This window comes from Xiphophorus maculatus, chromosome 22 (genome assembly GCF_002775205.1).
Source record: "Xiphophorus maculatus strain JP 163 A chromosome 22, X_maculatus-5.0-male, whole genome shotgun sequence".
Classification (NCBI taxonomy): domain Eukaryota; kingdom Metazoa; phylum Chordata; class Actinopteri; order Cyprinodontiformes; family Poeciliidae; genus Xiphophorus; species Xiphophorus maculatus.
The window spans coordinates 19,158,011-19,179,646 of NC_036464.1; the positions used below are offsets into that span (position 1 = coordinate 19,158,011).

A 21,636-nucleotide genomic window follows, 5' to 3' on the forward strand; every position below is an offset into this window, starting at 1 on the left:
TATTAATCCAGATTAGCTTCTTTTCAGAGGTTGAAGCGAATGGCTAAGAGAATTTCAAAGACCAAAGCAGACTTTTACTATCTTAAAACAACTTAAATTGCACACATATTATTTAGAGGTTAGGGTTTTCACACACTATTTTATGAATCTTTAAAATCAGTAATTTTCATGTTTGCACTAGGTGGGTATCAGAGACAACAATATTTATTTACATGAGAAATAAGGGCAGGTGACATGCCACCAATGTGTACCATGAAGAAGTCTTTTGGGCAAAAAATTACTTATCCCATTATTTTAGTAAGGTGAAGATATGCAAATGCAGAAAGCTGCGAACACAACCTTTCTTGTGTAAAGAACTTTCTTATACTTCCCACCTCCAATAAAATCATTTCTCTATCCTTGTGATGTCTTTGTTTGCATTAAGACTCACGCCTGTCTCTAAACACCAGACAGAAATTTATTTCTTAAGTCTGCACAAGAAGAAAATGCAGAAAAAAGTAAGCATTCTTTCCCCTCGCAATTCCTTTGTTTTAAGAGACCATGATGTGGCATTTTATTTATTTTTTTATTTTTTGTTTTGTCTCTACTTCTCTCTTGTCATAATGCCACAAGAACTGTTAGAGTTAGAAATGTATCTCAGTCAAATTCTGACACTTGAAGTGCATCTGTTTGAGACTTTATTTGGGTCTGGATCCAGTCTGCCCTGTTTTTTATGTGTGCTGATTTTTCTTTTATCTAGATTTTTCCTCCTGTCACACCTCGTCTGGGTTACTAATTACCACACCTGCTTTTCTGTTGGTCATTTCCCCCCCTCAGTTTACACATTCCCTTGCCTTCCCTCGTTATCCCAGTGAGAAATTTTAAGTGAGAGTAGCTAAAGTGCTTAGACAGTCCTGCTTTCTGTTTTTGGATTACCTTCCTCAGCAGAGCATTTAGATTCTTAAAATAAAAGATTATTTTGGTCAACATTTTGTCACTTGCCTCCAGCTTCTTCAGTGCTGTCATTCTATGTGCTTTAACTACAGACAGTAAAGATATACTGTATATATATATATATATATATATATATATATATATATATATATATATATATATATATATTATTACTTTTCTACAGCATATATATATATATATATATATATATATATATATATATATATATATATATATATATATATATATATATATATATATGCTGTAGAATATATATAGAATATATATAGAATATATATAGAATATATATATATGCTGTATATATATATATATATATATATATATATATATATATGCTGTAGAAAAGTAATAATTGCTTAGCAGTACTTTTAAATCAATGGAAAAGTAAAACTCCAAGATGCAATATTTAGTTTTTAGCAATGTTGCAACATGTTTTGTCTCTTTTTTAAAAAAAAGAATAAATTTATCTTGGTGACAAAGGGTTATATTCAGAAAAGATAAGGGAAAGTTTGTTTTGTCTACAATGAAAGTAAGATCCGTCTTGCTAGCTTGATGTTCCCGTCATATGAAGTAGAACATCCAAAGGATAAAGGGCTAAAAAAAATGCAACACTTTTTCTAATTGTCCATGAAAACATAATAATTTTAAATTAAGAGTATCACTTAGTTAAAGCTGAAAGTTCAAGACTCGTTTTGTTGACGTAGTTAGCTATCTTCTGGTGCTACCGTCACACTAACTAAAATAACAATATTAAAACCACATTAATACCAGTTATTTTAAATGCATGTATTATTTATTTTCCTAAATAATAATACCAATATCTGGTTTGGTTTGTACTTGAAGCACATTTTTTGTACATTTCGGAATATTATTCTAATCAGATACAGTTTTTCCTCCAGTTGCTGGATTTCAAAATTCATTCTCAAATTCTGTGTAGCTGAAATTAAAACCGTGCGTTCTTCAATCTAATTTGTGCATAATGTAATAGTAACCTTCACGGCGGAGACATTTAAAGTCTGTAAACAGAGTAGTCACATGGAAAGCTTCTGGTCCTCAACCCACAGGTCAAGTGGAAACCTTGGAGGACTTGAAACATTCCTAACAGTGGCTCTCCAACCCTACCCAGCCCTCTCATCTTCACACAATGGCAGGCCTCATGTGTTCAGATCTTTCTCCTAAGCTCTTTAATCAATATCATCAAGAAGAGAGAAAGAACTGTGAGCTAACGCCCCCTTTTCCATTTTCCGATGGGGCCTTTTCTCACTCTTTCACTTCGCACTTCACTGTAGGACTATTGAGGTCACTGTGAATGGGACCCACTCCACCCAGAGGGAATATTGTCTGACCGCAGAATCTGAGAGACCTCCCCTCTCTCTCTCTCACTCTCTGTCTCTTCCCCTCTCTCTCTTTTACTTATTCTGTCTTTCCCTCTGCCCGCTCCACCACTTCAAAGAAAAATAAATAAAAAAATGTGGCACATGAGCACTATTAATAAATGTATCGCTTCAGCTGCCTTTTTTCGGGTGAGGACCCTTTGCTGCTGCAAAGCCACCGGTCTTTCGCAGTATTGCTCGGTTTTCGTGCCCTACTTTTTCAGTCTAAGAAGTTTTGAAAGTTGGGCCGTCTGGCTGAGCATAATATGACAGCTGCTTTTGAAGGCTTGTTGGTGATTAGTGTTGGCGAGGTTTACAACGCAGCGAGCTGGTCATTTTCCCCTTTCATCATTTTTCTTTTGCTTTTGCGGTTTTGGTTGTTCTGTAATTTTAGGGACCTGTTTTTCACTGGAGATTTTGTAGCAGCCATCCATCAATTTCTACTCACACTGGTCACATTTCATGTCTGGTTTGGCAACCAGTGATTTGAAGTACTTCCCTGGGCTTTTTTATAATCTACTCATGCTCTAGGAGGAATTGCTACTTGCGATTTAAAACTATCGGCTGAAATGGGGTGTCACACCTGGTTACCTGGTAAAGAGCCAGGTATTTAAACTCAAGTGAGTTTAAATGTGACACAACTTCTCAGTAGCAGTAGCAAAAAATACCTATATCCAACAGTAGCTCAAAGAAGCTGCTGTCCGCTGCATTTAATCAATGTATGCAGAGAACCATCTTGGAATGTCCAATCTTGAAGCAGATTGAAGTTAGGAACATAGCAGTGAACCTTCATGTCACACTGGCTCATCAAAATTGGACAAACTGTTGACTGGTTCGATGAGTCTTGATTTTAACTTTGACGTTCATATCAAAGGGTCCAAATTTGACATTACGTCTGTTTTAGACCGGTGGGCCCCCTCATGCTAAATAACAGATTACGTGAGTATTGCGTGTATTCCTTTATGACAGCAGTTCTTCCATGTCCCAACTCAAACTGTTTTTTTTTAAGGATGACAATGAGATCCCTGTTATCTACTGGTCTCCACAGCCACTTGATTCAAGTGCGCCCCTTTGGGATGTGGCGGAAAGGCGGTTTTCTTTTCTCTTTTTTATGGAGGCGGACACGACAGATTTGCGGCAGCTGTGTGGTACTGTCGTGTCAAAATGAGGCAGAAAGTGCAAATCTGTTGAATTTGTACTTTGAAAAATTAAGGCAGTTCTAAAGGTAAAAAAGAGTAATTGCAGCGTGTATTGTATAAGGTGACCACTTTGTGTATGACCACAATTAAATGTGATCTTTTAGTATTTTGCAACCAACAGAAATAATTTGGTATGTAAATGGTTAAGAAGTTGTTTGTATTTTTGAGAGCAAAATGGAAAAAGGAATGGACAAAATGGCACTGCATGGGGACAAAGTCAGGGTACGAATTGATGTAGGGAGGAACTTATCTGGAGCTCACTACATTAACCACTAAAATCTTCACCTTGCATTCAGGTAAAGTTGTGAATCACATCAGTTTTTCCTCTGCAGCCTGCAGACATTTGTCTGGCATCTCTCAGACCTAGATCGACATCCCTTCCGTTTCATCATGGCGGGACAGAATATTTCCTTTGATCCAGCCGCCTCCGCTCTGTTGTCTTTAAATAATTTAGCAATCAACACTGAGCGAACAAATTTGAAAAGTGACAGAAAGTGAACGTAAAAATTTAATTCGGCATAATTTGCAAGAAAAGAAAAAGAACCCAGCTAAACTGACTTCTTTATCTATTATTGATGCGTTCTTACAAGCCAGGCATAATACAGAGCTCTGTAGGTTGGAAAAGACTTGTATTAAATATCATGTAGGGGGTGGAGGGTTGGGGTTCTTGGGCTGCAAGCTTTAAGTGGTACGGTTAGTTGATTTGGTAGTGTCTGAGTAAGAGCCTCCACGGGTAGAGTTGCAGACTAAATGCACCGAATGCAAAAGGGACTGGTGGTGTGAGAAGACGATGGGAAGAGATTGACAGGAAGAGATGAGATGAGGTGAGGGGACACGAGGGAATTGAGTGGGGGGTGGGGGGAACGCTAGCTGACAACGGGTTAACAGGAATCTTTATTTTTAACATGTCATCACTAGCCGCCCATCTGCTCCTGTGCTGTCACAGTCCCTTGGGAGCATGAATGCGTGGGGGTGTGTGTGTGTGTAATGGCGTGTTGGCGTGTGTGTGTGAAAGGAAGAGATGTGTGCAATCCCATCATAGATCGCAACAGTGATGAGCACCCAAATGATGAGCAGGGGAGAGGACAAGGTTAGAGAGGTGGGTGGCACACGGGATATCGGGCTCATCTAATATCCAAGGTGAGCTGCTGTGTGTCTGTGGCTTATTGAGATTAGTTGGGTCGATCTGCCTCTGCCCTTTCCGTGTTTGGATGGGGGATGGAAGGAGGTGGAGATGGTGGATGAGAGGTAATGAGAGGGAATCTTTTAGCACCGAAGAGGGTGGGGGGGGATATGAGGACACACAAAGAGAGAAATTTGATGGTGGAGCTCCAGGGGTGGCCCCAATAACTCATTTTATTTATTTCTGTCTGGGTTAAAATGAGTCCCTGCAGAAGGTGGGAGTGATGGCGGAGAGACGTTCACTAGTGGAAGTAATCTGGGGAGGAGCAAACAGCTGTTTTACTTACAGAGGTCTTTACATAGGCTTGAAAAGTCTGGAGGGGTCTGGACTAATTTTATCAAGTCCAGTTGGATAAGTATGTGAGCAGAAATGATGTGAACCTTTAAGGAGAAGAATAATTAGTTTAGAAATCTGTCATAATTCTGTCTGAAGGAGGAATTCTTCATTTATCCCTAGACATCTAAAGAAGCAGAGGCTCTAGATATTTACCAAAACAGTGATTTATTTAGTCAGTCAAAATGAACAATAATTATTTTTATTATTAATCCCACTAAGGACTGTTTCTTATTGTTAATCTGAAGTAAAATTAACACAAGCAAATAAACACAAATATACTAACACTAATTCTACCCCGTATTAAAAGTAAGAGGAAAAAGGGTTTTGAATAGCAAAATAGATATTGACAATATTTTCTAAGCTGAAAAGGAAAGAAAGGACTTTCAGCCTAATTTTGTGTGCCAATGTTTAACGTTAATTTGAATTTGGGAGAAGAAATAAAACAAGAAGGGATTCAACATTTCTGAGACTTCGAGACAATTCCTCAGCTCAGAATTGCCTGAAGAGGAATCTAACAAGAAATACTCTTAAAAGTTGTTTAGCGATGCTTAGCACATCCAGGTTTAAAGGAGAACAAAACACCTTGAAGGAACTTCCCAAGAAATCTAGACAAAGGTAACAAAAAGTGCCGTAGTGCAATGCACCGAAACATTTATTGCATCCAAAATCTGACATGTTGAGTTGGTTAGGATTTAAATTGATCAGCCAAAAATAAAAATGTGGTCTTAGTTTTTGCTAGCATGTTGTTTATTGAGTGGAGAATAGATTTCAGATAATTGCAGATAAAATGAACTGAGCTGTTCACTCCATTATGGTTCATACAGTCACTGGCATCAGTCCTCATTCTACTATTTGGAAATTCAATTAATAAAAAAACAAATCACCATTTAGAGCAGGGGTCTCAAACTCAATTTACCCGGGGGCTGCTGGAGGTAGAGTCTGGGTGAGGCTGGGCCGCATTCACACACACGGTCTCCTCAGCCGAACCTTTCTGATTGCCTATTACCATATTTGGCCGTAGTCAGGCACTGTAACAGCTGTAAGATACTCTAGTATTGCTAATGATATCAGAAGTATGCGCCACGGCTTCTCTGTAGAGAGCGTGGGAGAAACGTGCTGACGGACATGTTAGCTCCCTAACTTTTTAGTAATGTTACGGGTTGTTTGGATGCTGCTCAATTTTCATGTCTGATAATATAGCAGCCGTTCAACCGGGCTTTGTAAGGTTGGTGAAGAGCGTATTTATTAAAGGACAACACTGTGGAATTCCCAGTACCAGTGTGGTTGTGAGTTTTTGACCGTTCTGACGAATCTGCCGCCTCCTCTCCTCCCTTAAACACAACCCAAGCCTTACAGCGCCTAACCTTAATTATGTTACACTGATCAGCAACTTCCGGGTCTAGACTGGATGCTGAAGCACGTGAAGTGGGAGCGGCCGCAGAAATTGCGCATGTACCGCATGCAAATAATGACAAATAGAAAATGCAAATAGGCCCGGCCGATGTCCCGCCCCGAGAGCAATATACTCCACCGTGATTGGTAAGTTTGTTCAGCTCCGCATACAACAATGAAAAGTGCCAATTATATCAAACTCGCGGGCCGCACTAACATTAAACTTTCATATTAAGGCGGGGGCCACAAACTATCGTCCCAGTTGGCCCACGGGCCGTGAGTTTGAGACCCCTGATTTAGAGTTAAGAAAGTATGGATTGTATAAAATGACAAGTAAATGTCTAAAAAAAACCTTTGAACCTTTGGACCTTGCTGAACTGGGTTATACGGAGGAGGATTAGAGCCAGTGGAAAAAAAATAATGCTGACTTTAATCTCAGAATTCTGAGACAAAAAGTCAGAATTCTTTTTTTTTTCAGTGGCCCTAATCCTCTTCCGTAGGATTAAGTGCTAAATGTCATGGTGAGGTTTTTTTTTTTTTAGCACAGAGGCTATCTCGACAATAGACAAGCTTATATACTGAGAGAGATGATTACCTGACCAGGTAATAAAGAGGACTAATCACGGGAAAATGAAAAACAGCAGAGGCAGAGTCCAGGAAGAGACAGGAAACAGCTGGGAGGGGAAGCAACCTGAAGCTGCATTTCCATTACAAAAGTGTACAAATCTTTCTGGATATTCTGCTGATGTCGAAAAATGTAGGTGTATTTATATATCAGCCATTAGCATTCATCATCAGTCACCAGAGGAGACATCAGTGTGTTGGAGTGACAAACTCCTTATAATTGGGAGAGGCCACATATTTGGCGTTTTGGGGAAATTGTAGTCCATAATTTTACAGAAGTCATACGATTCAACACGTTGGAATGACACACAACTTTTCATGAACTGTGCAATGCTCTGAGACGTCTGGTGGAGCCAGCAGCATGCTGTCCATAAAATGAAATATAAAAACAAACCATCACCCTCCTCTTGTCTTCGTTCTGTGTCTTTTTCTCCTGTAGTAAAATCCAGCTGTTGATCAAGTGATGCAAAAAATCATGTTTCCCTTGCATTATTGCAAAATACATCAATTTCAATGTGGCCAAAAAGAAAAAACTACCTCATTCTAGCACAAAAACTTTTTACCAAAAAAAACTTTTGTTTTTCTAATATTTGCGTGTTTCCATTGAGCAAATTTATTTTCGTATTTTCAATTTGCGCAATTCTATGGTCGATGGAATAACTTTTAAAGGCAAGTTCAATTTAATAAGTTCCAGTGTGGTACTGTGATAGAGTGCCACCTGAGCAATGGGTAAATACACATGTTTAAATATGTTCTTTTGCAGCGTGAAATCATTGGTTACCGTCCCTGTTCTTCTCATTGAGCTACCACATCATGATCATCCTGCCTGTATTTTGCTCCTACACCACTTTAACAAAAGACACATTTGAATTTGTGTTCTAAAACAAATTTGATCTCTCCAGTGGTTTACACTACACTTGAGAAAAAACACCGTAAGACAATCTGATTAAAAAGAAAACATCTAGAGTTTGATCTTAAAGATAAAAAGTTTAAAAAAAAAACATTTCTAGTGAGCAGTTCTGAATCATCATTAGCCTTAAGTCTGGGCTGGAGCTGCATCTCACACTGAGTCCAGAAACCTCTCCTCCTTCCGATGTCTCTTTTTCTTCCCCTCATCCTGCAGGCAGGGCATATTCGAAGGCTAATTAGACCAGGGAAACCAGTCATACTGAGAAGTCCACTGCAGGCCAGACATTTCCTCCAACAGTTCTGCCTCACAGAAATGTATCCTTGAAGCTTTAACAAAGTTGCAACAAGAGTTTTTAGAGCACCATGTTTTATATTTCATGGCATATTTCTTTCTTCCTTTCTCTCTCGCATTTTGTCTCCCTCTCTCTCAGTTACCGCCACCTCTCTCTCTTTCTCTCTGTTCTCCTTCTTTCCTTCATTTCTGATCCATTTTTTATGCATTACTCCATTACTAGCACTCCCATTTACAGTGCATTACCTCTTCCCATCTTTCACAAACACATTTTCTCTTTCCCTTTTCTTCACATCTTTCCTCCCTCGGCTTCTGCAGATGCCCCATGACACTTTTCAGTACTGCTCTGGTTAACCTCCTTTTATTATCCCTCTGCCTTCTCTCTGGTCACGTCACTTTGCACTAAGGACTTCTCCTACACATATCTTTATATTCGATCTTGCTTCTTGTATCTTTCTGTGAAGTCCGCCGCAGCCGTCTTTCCCTCTAATTGGTTATTCAAAGCATGCTTGAATAACCAATTATTCAAAGCGTGTTCATTTGGTTTCAGTATTACCCATTGTTCTCGATGCTTTACAACACAATTGTAGAAATGTCACCAAAAGTAATTAGCAGTAAACGTAATTGACAGAGGAGGTCTTGTTCGGGCATTTAGGGCGTCCATACAATACAGACAGAAAATGAAGTTAGTACGATGAATCGCCATGTTACAAGCAGTGAAACAGAGAACTCGACAGTGTTTGCAGAGAAACAGTTATTTTTTATTTAATCAGATTGCTGTACTGATGCAAGTTCAAAAGAGATGCAGGAGTTCTTGTTTGACAGTAGGACACAGCTGGTGAGAGCCCATTTTCATTGCTGTGGACAAAGTACAAAAAAAAATCATCACTGTGGATAGTGAAAAACAAAGAAAGAAAATCATCCTTCATTTTTCAGCTAAAGGCTCATAGAGAACAATGGTTAAAACTGATATTATTTATTAAAGACTGCAAAAAGAAGGTATAATATGTGAAGAAGCCACTGACAGATATTTGAACAAACTCATACTCCCCCCTTTCAGTGACGGTTCTTGCAAGAATCTTAAAGAAATTGCTCCCCTCCCTTCTTCTAATTAAGTTCAACAAAAATAAACACAAACTGTAAGCTAATTTTTTAATAGCACAAGTCCTGAAATGTTTGTGCTTTAATTACAACATTCACAGTTTTGTACTTGAACTTTTAAAGCCACTGTATTCTTTAGGCCATCAGTCACCACTACCTACAGTACGAAAGAGGCATTTGATACATTTAATGGTTATTGGAGTTATGGCTTTTACTCTCTTAAAAAGTGGTGTTTTTAAAGGCTGCGCTTCATCAAATAAAGGAAGGTATGTTAACCAATAAAGTCTAGGAATGTCTACCCTTCATTTAGTTTTCACATCTGTTCATGAGAAAAATTGACCAACTCTTTTTTAGGGTTTATTGTCTCGTACTTAAATCAAAGTCGCTAATTTATGTGCTGAATTAGACGTTCAGTGAATGTTCATTATGAAAGATTTAATTGATGAATCATCTACTGAATCAAGGCAGACTTCACTTTTCAGATCGTCTTTCAATTTAACAAGACTTTACTGAAATTAGGTACAAACAGACGACAAATAAGGTCATGGAAATTTATAAGGATACTTGTAAAAAAATAATTCAAGAGAGGAAATGGCAAAAGAGTCTAGTGATCAGCACAATTACTTGTTGAAATAAATTATCTCTATGTCTCTCTTGATTTTTTTATTTGATTTTTTTTGGTAATAATTATCATAAACTTGGAAAAACAAAAGTTGTAACTGACACATGAAATGATAAAACCAGGCCTCGGAACGATCCACCAGACAGGCTGTCCACTCTTTCACAGTGACTTTCTTGTTCTTGTCGCGATCACAAGACCTGCAAGCACAGCACAATACGGCGACTTCATAACGTGGCACATTCAACGAATTCTGACAATGCGTATACAGACGCTTTAGATTTCAAACACAGGACTAGAGATTTGCTGCGTGGAGACAGAAAGGGAATGCTTTCAAGAAGCATCACTGCAAAGCAGACTGAGATTGGGAAAACACAGCTGTCATTGTCTTTTAGTTCGCCGCGCGGCGTTATCTCTGAAGGGTACTCCTTCAATTTGTGTTAATCCGGGAGCCGCAGGGAACACAAAGGGTAATAAACATTATCATTGCTGGGAATGGCTTGACATTGACACAGACAGCCCCACTGCCACAAAACCTGTCACTGAAGACTGGCAGAGAGAGCTGGCGGTTTGTGTGTGTGTGTGGGGCAGCGGGTGGGTGAATGGACAAGTGGATTGTAGAGAAAAATAGCACTTGGAATGATGACAGGAGAGATAAAATGAAGGACAGGCTGATATAGGGAAGGGATAAACGTATGAGCTAAAAACGAAACAGACGGTAGGTAAAGAGGAGGGAATGGGGAGAGGAAATGGTAAAGAAAGAGAGTTAATGGAGAAATTGTGTGGTCATATGAGATCAGCAGGGAGGATGAGGAAGGAAGCACTGCCCAGCGTGGAGGATGGATGGATGGCGCGCAGAGAGAACAGCATGGTGGGAGGCGCAACTTGATCAGAGTGGGGGGGGGGGAGAAAAAAACGTGATACATTTCAACCTCGTCGTAATGGCGATTAGCTGCAAGCTAACATATTGCAAGAGACAGAAGGCTTCCACCATGAACCTCTGTGTGACATGAGGTCACGTCAACATGAACATATGAGCAAAGTTAAATGACTACATGTTGCTGAATAAAAAATAGATCAGAACTAGAGATATGTTACAATCATCTTAACCCTCTATACCATGGCGTTGCCCTCAGGCAACAAACCACATATCTGTACCTCACGTTGCTCCTTTATTTTATTTTTTGGGGGTTGGGGGTGATTTAAAGTACCACCAGACATATTTTTGTCCAAATAAAAGGTATTGAGGTTCATGTGACCATTTACTTGGAAGACTGGCAGTCCTTTTTATGAAGGAGAGTTGCATGCTACACCTTGCCTCCTACTTGTAAGTTATAGATCACTTTTCTTCATGTTAAAATTTTGGGTAACTCTAACAAAAATTACTTTAATGTCTGTGAGTATGTAAAGAAGCATTGTAGATCATTTCAAGACATTTTGTTTTTATAATTGATATGCGAAAACTGTATTTTTGTTTGTTGCCTCAGGGCAACATTGTGCAGTTGGGGCCCTTTTGTTCAGAAAATATTATTGTAGTGCATTGATATGCAGTTGATTACAAAATAATTATAAAGCCAATTTCTTAACTTTATTAATGACTAACAGCAACAGGAGAATGATGCAAGATCATTTCATGGACAAAAGGTGCATGGTTCATAAGTTGGGGTCATTCCTGATGAAAACATGAGGATCCACTGTACCACCATTATTTCATTGTTTGTTTATCCTCAAAACTAACTTCAGTCCCAAAGGGTGATTAGCTGGTTATCAATGAATAAATGGTCCTATTCCAAGGCAGGCAAAGACTGAAGCAATACCTGCCAAAACCAAAAATATGGGGCTGCAGAGTCATTCGTATGGCTGGTGCAGATAGTGTTCCGTACAACTTTCAAACCTACACAGGGCGAGTCGTGCCACCACCAATCTACCAGATATGGGAGCTGGTGGAAATATTTTCCTTTGCTTGGCTCAAATAATAATAAAAAAAAATCAGAACTACAAACTCTTAAAAAAAGAACCTGTAGCCCTAACTCCAGTCACTGATGTGAATCTTGTTGCTACAACCCATAGATAACCAGATGAACAGATGGTGATTCACAGGTATGTCAATAATCAAGTACCAGAAAAGTGACATACAATCTTTTTCACATCAACAAGCAATTCTTTCCTGATGTTTTACATATAATAGGGAAAAAGACTGACTGCAACATCCTTAGTGATTCTAACTCCGCCAAACATACACACGTACAAACACACAAATTAGTAATTTGCTTAAATGTAGCATTCATTAATGAACGTTGGTTGTTTATTTCATATTTGGTGAGTTGGAACCATGTCTGATTTATTTTTGTCAAGAAAATGATTTTTTTTATTAATTTAGCTTTTGTTTGATTTGTATTTCATTTCTCATAATCACTGTAGAAAACCTTGGCGTTCTAGACCCCTGGTAGCACAATGTTGCCCTGAGGCAACAAACCCAAATCCGGTTCCGGGAGTTGTCAGGGTCCGATTTTATGATTGATATGTAATTAGGGACCACCAAGCTCCCAAAGAATGCATGGAAATATTTTTTCTCCAAAAAAAAATCAAAAGTCATGCCATAGAGGGTTAAAAATAAATTATATGTGTAAAAAGGAATGTGTTTATTTTATGCGTTTGTAAATGGGTGCAGACGGGACTAACAGGAAGAATGGTGTAGCACAACGCTCCGAAGGCATCTTCTTGTAATATAGCTTCTTCAGATCCCTCCTGCTCAGCTTTCCGTCTTTGTTCTTGTCCAGTAAAGTAAAGCTTTCCTAAAAACAAAAGAGAGAGATGTAGAAATAAGAAGATCATTGCGCTTTGCTGCATTTTAATAATGCATTAATATTAATATTGCACTACTAAAGTTCAAGCTCAGTTTATTAAAAGTAATAATTTATAAAGAGTGAGATTACATTGTGGTGCACCTCAAGGCTCCATTTTCAGCATGCTGTTGTTTTTAATTTACACAATGTTTCCTTTTCATGATGATCATATTTTTTAAAAAGTCTTTTCATTGAAATACTGGTGCCAGGAGAAGAAGTAGCACCTATCTTTCAATCAGATTTTTGATTAAGCCCAACCAAACAAACAGTGGCATTTTTTCCAAATATCTAGTCATTAGCTTGTCCTCATTCAGGACAAGCTAATGACTTGTCCTGAATGAGGAGGTATCAAACAGGTATCAGGTATTTGCAAGGTATCAAAACAATCAGTGTGTAGTTTTATGTTACCCACTTACTAAATCTGTAGTTATTGCTGCCATTACCTCCATCTTCTCTCTTAGTTTTTTTTCTCTATAGACGGCACACTTAGAGATGGTCACTGCTGACCTGCTGGTTACGTCATGTTGCCTTGCAGCAAGAAGGTCCTGGGTTCGATTCCCAGCCCGGGAAGCACTGTGGGTTCATGCATACGTGGGTTCTCTCCGGGTACTCTGGCTTCCTCCCACAGTCCAAAAACATGACTGTTAGGTAAATTGGTCTCTCTAAATTCTCAGGTTGTGTGTCATGTCTGTCTCTGTGTTGCCCTGTGACAGACTGGTGACCTGTCCAGGGTGAACCCCGCCTCTCGTCCAGAACGTTAGCTGGAGATAGACACCAGCAGCCCTCCCGACCCCACTAGGGACAAGGGTGTTAGAAAATGGATGGATGTTGATGATGCAATGGAAAGGCTATTTTTTTCTTGGGATTTTATGTGAAGAACCAACACAAAGTAGGGCATACTGTTGAAGTGTTTGGAAAGAATTTCCTACTTCATTTTTTTTTTTTTTTTTTTTACAATTAAAACCTGAAAAGTGTAGCGCAAAGACATCCATTCCCCCTTTGAAATCCTATCAATAAAAACGGTGCAAAAAATTTGCACAATTTCCTACCTTGTAAATAGAGTTACTATATCAACCATAAACCCTAACCCAACTAAGAGATGAAGTAGTGGAGACATTTAAAACACAATTGGATTACAAAACAATGTCCCAAACTTTCCATTCCTCATGGAGAACTGTTCAACCCATTACTCAAAATGAAACAAAAATGTAGCACAATTGCAAACCAAAATATAACTCCACTACACACTCTTCAGATTTTATTTGCTAGAATCTCTGAAAATCCTATAGCACGTTTCACACTCTTCTGAAATACACACTACTTTGTGTCGGTCTAGCACATAAAATCCTAATAAAATACATTTCGAGTGATGTGACAAAATTTGGAAAAGAGGCACAAATGCTTCCACACTGTATAATTTAAAATAATTATTAGATATTACCTCTCTAAGAATGGCAACCTTCATAGTATTTGAAAAGCTTCTACCCTTTCACATCATGTATCACTTCCCATATACTGAAAACAATGCACAGGTTTTCATTTAATTTATGTGAGGCTGTGGAGATCAAGGGTTGCTGGAGAGAGGTTGTTAAGTTATCCCTCTTTCATCATCTTATTGAATAATTCAGTGGATATTGACCAAACCCCTATTTATGCAATGTGCTCCTGAGAGCCCCCGTCTCAGTTTGTGGGCAACCAGGCCACACGCAACAGAAGAACTCGCCACTTCCAGTTGGTTGTTAGCATCGATCAGTCACCAGACAAGAGCACAAAGGGCAACAGCACAGTGGTGATGTCTGTTGTTAAAAAAACAAAAAAAAAAACAACTTTGTGTTTGGAGTAGGGTTACACTAGGAGCGAAAGCGATCTCTTAGCATGTCGTTCTTCCAGTTTTAGTTTCTTAAGTAATTCAATTCGCGGTTGATATTGATTCGCATTGTGTCATCGCTGGCTGATGTTGTCGTAGACAATAAATCAAATTTATTGCTTTACAAAGGTCTCCTGGTCTTCTATGAGTCTACTGCTTTTTGGTCACTTTCAACCACAAAGTTTGACCTTTGCCAGCTGCGTCCTCTCGGCGTGGCTGAGACAGGTTTGTGGCAGAGCTGCAGGTGTGTACGACTCCCTCATTCGCCTCAGGAGAAGAAACCAGTCAAGGAGACGATATGGAAACTGGCCCAGCTCTTCCTTGGTGCATTCACTCTTGAGGACTGTTAAGAGGGAATAAGAGAACTGATTTAGCAAGCTGGAGAGAACTCTGGAAATTCCGCCACATATTGAATGTTATGCGTGTTTACCCAAACAGGGTCCTGAGTGAGCCACTCCAGTGCGGCGCCTCTTCCTACAGGCTTCTTTGTGAAGCAAACACTCATTCCCATAGGTCTTTCCCAGAACACTGCACACTGGCGCCCTCTGCCTGATGGAACAAGTCAGCGCCCACACAGATAACAAAGTGTGCACTTCAAACTTGGTTTACGGAGAGCAATGGATAATGGCAGGTGAGCGAAAAAAACAAAGCATGTTTTTTTTTAAATCTGGAAAATGTGGCATACATTTGTATTTATCCACCCTTTAATTTCAAATGTTTAATTCAGTCCATAAAGTTGTCTTCTGACTATGTATGAGCAAAATAACAAAAGATACAGCCAAAATTAAGTTTGAATGCAAAACAAACGCTGAACATCATTTTTAATACACCATCCACACAGTGAAACATGGTGGTGGCAGAATCATGCTATGGGGATGCTTTTCTTTAGTGGGAGCAAGAAAACAAGTCAGAGTTTATTGTATGATTCATGGAGCTAAATACAGTTCAATCTTGGGAGAAAGCCTACAATAATCTGACAAATCAGTGGAGATTCAACTTCCATCGGGGATGTGACCCTAAATATACAACCCTAGCAGCAAAAGAATGGCATAGATCTAAAAGTGTTCAAGAGTTATAAAATAATAGTCAATGACTAGACCAAACTCCAAGTAACAACATGTGGCAGGACTTACAAGATTTCATCAGAAACATGGAAAAAAGATCTTGTAGGCACACTCCCAAAGACTTGCAGCTCTAATTGCAGTGAAAGGTAATCCTAGAAAATATTGAATCTGGGACTAAACACAAATGCATGCCACGACTCACTTTTCTTTATTTTACTTTTTGGAAAATATTTTTTAAACTGCAGCCTTCGTGTTTTTTGTCATAGCTTTGCAATACGTTGACACCATAACACACTATGCCATAAAATTCCAAGAAAATACACAACATTTTTGAGTATGTACTGAAAAAAAGTCAGTGTTTGTGAATACTTTTGCAAGTATCTTTTCATGAGGGAGCTTGACAAATGTACAGTCATTGAAATGACTTGCTTACAAACGACACCGGATAGTAAAAAAGTGTCATGCAGGGTGTTTACCGTGGGCATGACTGCGGACAAACACACTTGGGTGTGAGAATTCCCTTTTCCTGAACTACTTGGCACCAAGATCCAACGGGACTGTGGCATCTGAGCAGCTCACAAAGCTTTTCTGAAATAGTAAACAAGGTATATACTATTATTTATATAATAAATATAAATTATATACATTTTTTCATTTTAAATAAGTCAACTGTTTTTTATAAAATACTAGGCAGTTGAGCTTTGAAAGCTGGGATCTTGAGGTGATCCCCTCTTGAGCAAAGACTCGAGTAAACTCTGTTGAGATTGTGTTGAAATGAAAAGAGCCGTCACCAGAAAGTCAAGGAAAGAATGAACAGCATACGCGGCATTATTTCCATGTCTTTTTATGTGAAATCGTGTTTTGGTGGACAATAAAACACACCAAAAATACCAACACTTTCCTAAACGGTAGTTTGTGCTGATAATCTGACTGATAAAATGACCTAATGGACTGAACAATTGTAAGTAAGCATAAGTATGAAACTTGTAGATATCCTTTAAACTTTTATCATTACACACACAAAGAAAGGCCATTTGTGTAAACCTAACCTTAATTATTTCTTTTCTTCTCTTCTCTGTTTTGTTGCACATACTGTAAATGTTTCAGAACACCAGAAAAAATGTAGCACTTCTTGAGTAGATACAAGAAGTAGTTATCAAATGATGATTGTCTTTATTAAAGGAAAAAGTTATCCTGTTTGTCAACATGAGGTTCACTAAATAAATGGCAGTAAGTCACAGACTTTAATTGACATGCAGATAATGCCTTGTTTTGCTCAATAACCTCTTTATCATTTTAACAAGACAATAACCTTGACTATAGGTATTTTTAATGTCTGCTTGTCATTTTTTTCTTTTTACGTATTTCACTTTTTTGTTGTCCTCTGTATGGGATAACTAAAGTAGTTATCTTTTCTGATTCTACATGTTTATTACATGACTACCAGGTAGCGGGAAAATTATGCTTGCTTGATTATTCTTAGCCTTACATGACCTTTTCATCACTGGCATGCAGACATATATGGCTTTCTTTTGCTGTTGGATCTTACCGGGGTCCACTCTACCAATGTATGGTGTCAGCCTCTCTTCAGCTTCTCTCTGTCTCCGCAGAGCTCTGCCTCCCTGCACCAAAATGACAAGCATATTCTGAAAGTTATCTGCCATGCTCAACATAGAGAGCTAAACGATCATGGGTGCTCATTTTATTTCAGAGGCGTCAGTGAATTATCAATTTAGTCCAAAATTATAATCTAAGTCACTTACAGGTTTGCAAACATATTCTATCTCCATGAGATGAATTTTAAGACTCTTTGTAGTCTACGCCAGCTCCACATCTGCCCCCCAAAAGTTTCACAGATCACATGCAGGTGGCCAAGTGCTTGAGCCAGGCTCCCATAACTTGTACTTTTATTTTAAACTTATAACCAGCAATCTGATCGCTGTAGCAACAAATAGATGGCCTAAGGAATCTTCTACCTGTAATTGTGTCTGGAATCAAAGGCATACAGAGGTGACAAAAGCAACATAGCATTTATTTTTAACTATAATGTGTAGCAAAGTGAATGTTTCCAAATTGTATGAGAAAATCAGTTTTTTGGTGGATAATCATATTTAGAAAAACTTACCATGGCTGCATATGGGTAAATAAGGAGAAAGAAGGCAAGTATCGAGTTCAGCTTCATGACTGAGACATCCACTGCAATTAAAAGTGACAAATAAGGAAGTTTGGTGAGGTTAACAGGTGATGTTTTCTGCCTTCTTCTGCTGTGGTTTATTTACTATTATTTCAATCTGATAACACAGTAGGAAACAGAGGCACACTGAGGATCCAGAAGACCACAAAAAGTAATTTGCTCTCCGTAAGGAGAGCATTGGTTCACACTTAGAGTACTCTTGACTTTTAGTTGTGGAAGTTTTTTTTAATAGTCAAACAGTTGAATTTCTTTCTTTGATGATAGAGAAATAGAAAAGCTTACCAGGAATCCCTATTCCACCTTTTCTTTCCTACTCTTCTTCTTCACCTTGTCTCCAGATATTTCTCTTCTCTCTGTGTCTCCCTTCCTCCTTTCAGGCTGTGTTGAAACTTTTGTCTTTCTTCTGTTTGATCCATCAACATATAGAGATTTTCACATCTTTGCTCTCTCTATATTTTTTTTCTGCTTTGACGTGTGTTTGCTCCCTTTCCAAAGAGGGAAAGTGAGGAGAACGTTTTTGTGAGAAGTAGATGGTATTTATTGCAGTTGGGACTGGTCCACAGTGTGATTTATGAACACACTTCTTTTTGCTCTATTTTTTTTTCTCTTTTTTACGTTAAAACCTTTAATATATCCCAGACTGTCAGAAGCATGAAACATGGCACTAAAAGGAAGGAATGTGAGCAGGATACTGAGAATCTGAGCTATGACTGGCAAAAAAAACTACAATACTGCCCTCTAGTGGTTTTAGTTATGAATAACAGCTTAACGATAAGCAGGATAAATCTAAAGTCAACATTTCTGTCAGTAGTTTTACTTTCATTCTGTTCTGTGAGTTATTTTGGCTGCTGGCTTTTAGAACCCTATTGGTCTTAGAATATTTTATAAAATATTTTGGAAACATTCTCTCTGAGTAAACTTGGCTTGTGCACAGAAAGCTCTGAATTATAAATTGGAGACAAAACACAAGACGTTTTTTACATCAAAAATCTTATGATTTCCGATAGTGAAATTACCCCCCCCCCCCCCCCCCCCCACCAAAAAACAAAAACAAACAAAAAATATATATACATTTAAAAAGTTCAGTGTCATATCCCTAAAATGTTTTTCTTTTCCTTTGTTTTTTAATAAAGTTAGTTAGTTCTGTTACTTTAAACTGAAACTAAGTAAAATAAATTTGATAAAATAAGTACAAAAATAAATATTAATTCGAAGACATATTTTTTATTGTTTTTTTTTTGTTTGCTACAAAACAAAATAAAAAATAATCTGACAAAATTAAATCACTACTATGCTGTTTACTTTGGAGTAAAATAAAAAACGGAAAAATTATCTATGAATGAATAAGTACAGAAATTCAATGAAATACTTGTTTAATTAAAAAAAACGTACATTTACCTATAAATTACAACAAAATCAATCGTGAGGTTGACTTTATTGGAACAATGTTAAACATTTTTTAATAAAACAAAACAAATCAAGATAAAATGTATGTCCAAAACATGACACGTCACGTTAGGAATGTGGTATTTATTTTGACCTAGTAGCCTTTCTTTTTTTTTTTTTTCATAAAAAACAAAAAACAACATAAAAAAAACAACAACAACAACAACAAAAACAAACGGTGGCGTCACAGTCCCATTAGCAGCGGTCAGCTGCCAGATTAGCGCGCCCAGGTTGACAGCTCCAAGCTCCGCCCAGCAGGGAGAAGAGGAGGGCGGATGTCGGAATGAGAAACTGCCGCTGCTGCTTGGGGGAGCCCAGTGCTGCTGTACTGTGTCTTTTGGGTAGCTTATCAACAAAACGCTGTGCTATTTCGTCTGAGTTTACAATCTTGTTTTTACGACCAACTTCTCCTCCTTCGGTCTGCTTACCACCACTGTAAGTCCATTTAGCAGCTGCCAGCTGACAACGAGCGGATCGCGTCGTGTTTTTAAAACAGTTTGAGGGAAATATTTGATAAAAAACACAAAGTACTTTAAAAGAGTAAGCGTTATAACCAGACTTTCTTTACGACTTCCATGTAGTTTGGGTTGATTTGATTGATAGTGATTGCTGGAACTTCTGCAGGCGAGTAACTTCATCACTGCATCCCAGCACGTTTTAAGTGAAGCCAGAGATTAACTTCCGCTGCAGATTTTTCTTTACCACATGCTGATTACAAGAGAACAACCGGACTGCTTACTCACAGTTAGATGGGGAGCCATGCTGGAGGAATAATTAAGGTAAGTCGCCAAACACGCTGTAAATCTGGTCTGTACCGGTCAAGGAAATATGTTTTGGTTATGATAGCTCGATACAGCGTTTATCACTGTGTTCATCCTCCTGGTTGTCCAATGAGGCTGATGGGTTTTCTTGCATCGTCACCCCCTACAGTCATAGCATTAAGTCATTGTTCCATGAATGAGGTCGGCAAAGCCTTTAGAAGCATGAGAAATAATTTATATTTCTGCAAATCTCAAATGGGAGGAATGTTAAAAGCTTAGTCTGTTTCAAGGAAACTTCTATTCAGAGCAGCTGTATTTGTATTCTGACCTAAATTACACAAAGTTACTGTAGACTCTACTAATTGGAGTTTAATGGCAGTTTTTTTTAGGGATATCCGAGTAAATGGGGTGAATGCACCTGGTCAGATTAATATTTGCACAAAAATCTAAAATTATGCTCTACCTTGTGTTAGCCTTTGACTTTTCAGGGCTTTGTAAATGCTGCCTGGGCATATGTCACAGGACTCAAGGGTGAGTGATGATGACTCACGCAGTCATAAAGTTTCAGCAGACAGACGTTAAATTTTAGCCATGGTTTTTAATACCACATGATCATATTTTTACACCACAGCTGAAGTTGTTGTCAGTCAAGCCTGCGCCATATAGCGTCTGAGCGTGCATGTGCGCTCCATTTAAAGCGGCAACATGTACAGGCCAGACAGTGCAAAGCGCCACTGGCTTTCAGTACAGTGTAACTAAGTGAGATGGACACCTGTGGTTTCTCCCGGATTAGGGCAGCTGCACATGCTCCTACATGCAAGCCCATGTGTGTTTCCCACAGGCACCTGTCGGCAAAAGCCGTGGTGCACCACCTTAGGCTGAGCGTGTGTTTACAGGCTAATTGCATCAGCAGCAGCTGACCATCCACAATGTCTTAAAAAGACCACCCAAATTCAGAATGCGCACGTAACTTTTCTTCACTGTGAGTTTCACGCACCGTTGCCCCCTCACAGTCTTCACGTCTGCTATGTGACCACGTGTGGAAATCACACACATCTCATTACTCTGTGCATTGCAGTCATTCCAAGACAGCATGGTGCCCAGGAGGGGCTCCCCTCAGGCTGATAGGAGGTTTAAATGTGCTTTCATCATGCTCAGAGGGGCCTTTTTACAGCAGGGAGATGTGTGAAGTCATTTGTTTTGACAGTGCCAAAAGTTCAACAGAGGCTTAGACTCACCACATAGCAAGGTAGAGGCTAAGCAGCATCCCAGACAGTTGGCTACATGCAAACATCCGTTGTTAAAAATGTATTTTTACTTGCTTTATGCAAGTTCATGGCTCTTTAATCTTAATTGATATGCACGAACTTGACAAATGGGACATTTGATAGCATAGAGGACATCCCTCTATGCATGTTCGGTCATTTTGTTACCTTTCGTCTGCTGCGACATTGTCGACTTGAGCCACTTGACTTT

General features: G+C 38.7%; 2 protein-coding genes across 3 annotated transcripts in view; one reads left to right on the plus strand and one right to left on the minus strand.

The window, feature by feature from the left end:
• Positions 1 to 9,012: 9,012 nt before the first annotated feature.
• On the minus strand, positions 9,013 to 18,423 carry LOC111606533 (SPARC-like). Its single transcript, XM_023327280.1, has 9 exons — positions 18,236 to 18,423; positions 17,885 to 17,955; positions 17,309 to 17,381; positions 16,236 to 16,347; positions 15,126 to 15,244; positions 14,884 to 15,038; positions 12,665 to 12,777; positions 10,088 to 10,182; positions 9,013 to 9,120 (listed from the first exon to the last, which is right to left on the minus strand). Exons 2-9 carry the CDS (start codon positions 17,939 to 17,941, stop codon positions 9,056 to 9,058), a joined length of 789 nt encoding a protein of 262 aa, XP_023183048.1. The 5' UTR covers positions 17,942 to 17,955; positions 18,236 to 18,423; the 3' UTR covers positions 9,013 to 9,055.
• A 1,281-nt stretch (positions 18,424 to 19,704) lies between these two features.
• Positions 19,705 to 21,636, plus strand: part of ccser2 (coiled-coil serine rich protein 2) — a 57,819-nt gene continuing 55,887 nt past the window's right edge. For both annotated transcript variants that reach the window (XM_014470679.2, XM_023327575.1), the window contains exon 1: positions 19,705 to 20,178. The gene's annotated coding sequence lies outside the window, so the exon portion shown is untranslated. The remainder of the gene's footprint in view (positions 20,179 to 21,636) is intronic.

What these genes read in the sequence shown, in the direction of transcription:
- LOC111606533 (XM_023327280.1), bottom strand. Translation starts at nt 17,941, where the DNA reads ATGAAGCTGAACTCGATACTTGCCTTCTTTCTCCTTATTTACCCATAT. An exon ending in TTTACCCATATGCAGCCATG is followed by an intron (nt 17,382 to 17,884) that starts GTAAGTTTTTCT and finishes ATTTTGGTGCAG; the next exon opens with GGAGGCAGAGCTCTGCGGAG. An exon ending in TGTGCTACACCATTCTTCCT is followed by an intron (nt 10,183 to 12,664) that starts GTTAGTCCCGTC and finishes CTGTGCTTGCAG; the next exon opens with GTCTTGTGATCGCGACAAGA.